The 3,198-nt window shown below is 42.7% G+C and overlaps 1 protein-coding gene across 1 annotated transcript; it reads left to right on the forward strand.

Moving 5' to 3' along the window:
- Positions 1-769: 769 nt before the first annotated feature.
- LOC121237553 (oxalate--CoA ligase-like) lies at positions 770-2,995 on the forward strand. Its single transcript, XM_041134342.1, has 3 exons — positions 770-1,097; positions 1,286-2,440; positions 2,539-2,995. The coding sequence occupies exons 1-3, from the start codon at positions 894-896 to the stop codon at positions 2,755-2,757; spliced, it is 1,578 nt and encodes a 525-aa protein (XP_040990276.1). The 5' UTR covers positions 770-893; the 3' UTR covers positions 2,758-2,995.
- Positions 2,996-3,198: the final 203 nt, after the last annotated feature.

The raw sequence follows: 3,198 nt of genomic DNA on the forward strand, positions 1-3,198 counted from the left end.
AATTTATAATATATTAAATTTATTTTATAATAAAAATAATTTTATAATTTTATATATTATATAAAATTACGTGAATTTATATTTTTATATAATCTCTTTATAATTAAAATATTTATATTACATAAATAAAAGTCAAGAGAGTTGGGTTTTCGAAAGTAAAATCTTCGGAACTCACGTGAAATGTCAAATTGAGTGCACTAGTGTCAAGTGTCATGCTTGTTAACTACTTTCAAATATCATATATATACATTCAACTTTTGCTCAAGCAATTATAACCACACAGCCTTTCTTGTCACATATAATATAATAGTTCCAATCCCATAGCTATGAACTTTAAAATTAGATTCTAAAATTTGGTCAAATAAAAGTTTCTCTGAGGATTTACCATATGAAAAGTTTTTCTGTTTTTATCAAAAAAAAAAAAAAAAAGATACTAGAAGGTTATAATAAAGAAATTTTATAAAAATAAAGTTATAAATTAATTTGATTTTATTTAATACGTTAAAAATAACTTTATTAGATTAAGTTTAATTTAATTTATGAATTTATTTTTATAATTTTTTTATTTTTATTTAATTTATTTTCATGGAATTTCCTTACGCGTGGCTTATACAGGATAGGACCCACTACAACCGGCTACCAAGCATATACCACAATCGCGTCAGCAAATCCACGTGTCACCCAATAAACCAACCAAGCAAGATCCTTGAAAGAGCGCCGAACGCCTCCACCAGCCTCCCTCCAGTGTATATAAATGGAGACCGTCCGAACTCTCTCTCTCACTCCACCTTTATTTCAAATAGTTTCTTTATTGATCTCACTACTACTGCTCAGGAGAAAAAACCAGCCAAAGACCCCATAATCAAAAACCAGGATCGTTGCTACCGAGAAAAATGGAGAATCATCCCACCTTAACTGGCTTGTTACAGAAAGCCGCATCGGAATTCCCCACCCGGCGAGCTCTTTCGGTCTCCGGAAAACTCGATATCACCCACCTCCGATTACAACAGCTTGTCGATAACGCCGCCACTCTTCTGCGTGCCTCTGGTATCAGCCCCGGTGACGTCGTCGCCCTCATCTTTCCTAACACCGTCGAGGTACATATTTTCAATCTTCTTTTTCTCGTGTTTATCGTCAACCAAACTTGCCAAAATACATTGTTTTTATAATATTTTAATTTACCTAGTTTTCTCCGTCAAAAGTCAGAATTCTTCGGTAGTCTGCCAATGCAGACAGCTGATATCATGCGTTGATTGGGTACTGATTTTGATTATAAAATTGGCAGTTTGTGGTGATGTTCTTGGCCGTACTTCGATGCCGAGCCACGGCTGCGCCATTGAACCCGGCTTACACGGCGGAAGAGCTCGAATTCTACCTCTCTGACTCAGAATCGAAGCTTCTCATCACAACGAAAGAAGGTATTCAATCGGCTCAAGCCGCGGCTTCCAAACTCAAAATCCCTCACGTGACCGCCACTCTGCCCGACCCCCAATCTGGAATCTCTATCTCCACTTCGGGTGCCGTTTCCATCTCCAACGACTCGGTCTCCGAACTCGTCAATGACCCTTCCGACGTGGCTCTATTCCTGCATACGTCCGGTACCACGAGCCGGCCAAAAGGAGTGCCTTTGACTCAGCTCAACCTGGCGTCCTCGGTTCGGAATATCAAATCGGTGTACAAACTCACTGAGTTGGACTCGACCGTGCTCGTCCTTCCGTTGTTCCATGTCCACGGGTTGATTGCCGGGTTATTGAGTTCGCTCGTTTCCGGAGCCGCCGTGACCCTCCCAGCAGCCGGCCGATTCTCTGCCTCGACGTTTTGGTCCGACATGCTCGCTTACGGAGCCACGTGGTATACCGCGGTCCCCACCATCCACCAAATCGTCCTAGACCGTCACCACAGCAAACCGGAGCCCTTTTACCCGAAGCTTCGCTTCATCCGCAGCTGCAGCGCGTCGCTGGCTCCAACCGTACTGGATCGGTTGGAGGAGGCATTCGGAGCACCGGTGCTGGAAGCCTACGCGATGACGGAGGCGGCTCATCTCATGGCGTCGAACCCGTTACCGGAGAACGGCGTTCACAAGTCCGGCTCGGTGGGCAAACCCGTGGGTCAGGAAATGGCGATTCTGAACGAGAACGGGCTCCGACAGCCGGAGGGTGTAAGCGGAGAGGTGTGTATACGGGGACCAAACGTGACCAAAGGTTATAAGAACAATCCGGAGGCCAACAAGGTAGCGTTTACATTCGGATGGTTTCATACCGGCGACGTCGGGTATTTGGACTCCGATGGATATCTGCATCTCGTGGGTAGGATCAAGGAGCTCATCAACCGCGGAGGGGAGAAGATATCCCCAATCGAAGTTGACGCAGTGCTTTTATCTCATCCGGAGATTGCTCAGGGTGTTGCGTTTGGAGTTCCTGATGATAAATATGGCGAAGAGGTGAGAGAGACAGGACTGTTTTCGATTATTAGTAATTTTTCTTTAATCGTTGGTCGAGAAGTGTGCTAACTCTGTTTGGGTGCGTTCCGAATTTGCAGATAAATTGTGCCGTAATTCCCATAGAAGATAGCAAAATAGACGAAGCGGAGGTGCTGCAATTTTGCAAGAAGAATCTGGCAGCTTTCAAGGCCCCCAAGAAGGTTTTCATCACCGATGATCTCCCAAAAACTGCCACCGGAAAAATTCAGCGCCGGTTAGTAGCTGAGCATTTCCTCGCTCAAATCTCCACAGCCAAAGTTCCAAAGTTTGGAGCTTGAGAGTCTATTTTCTGATTCGTTTGTGGGTTGTCCATGATTAGGACTTCAAAAATATTTGCATATTTGCTGCATGCGATACATACTAGTAGATTGGTTGGGTCTAAATTCTAATATTTTCGTGTTGGGGGCTCCATCACAAAATGTTTGGTGTATTGGAGCTATAATATAATATATATAGCTGAAGATTGATTGTTATCACTTCCTGTAAATTTCGACATAATTATTACAAAATTCTTTTACCAATAGTCGTTTTGTGTATGAATGATCTTATCAAGTTCTACATGATGGGTTGCTTTGGACTGAACCTGAACTTGCTTGGGTACCAAGTTTATACTTGCTTTGAACCCAATATCAGTATTACTTTATTTTGGAACTTGCTTGAAAATGAGTTCACATAACTTGGAAGGTCTCATTGCCGTGTAAAACTCTAAACTGATAAGG

This window comes from Juglans microcarpa x Juglans regia, chromosome 6S (assembly GCF_004785595.1).
Source record: "Juglans microcarpa x Juglans regia isolate MS1-56 chromosome 6S, Jm3101_v1.0, whole genome shotgun sequence".
In the NCBI taxonomy this organism is placed as follows: domain Eukaryota; kingdom Viridiplantae; phylum Streptophyta; class Magnoliopsida; order Fagales; family Juglandaceae; genus Juglans; species Juglans microcarpa x Juglans regia.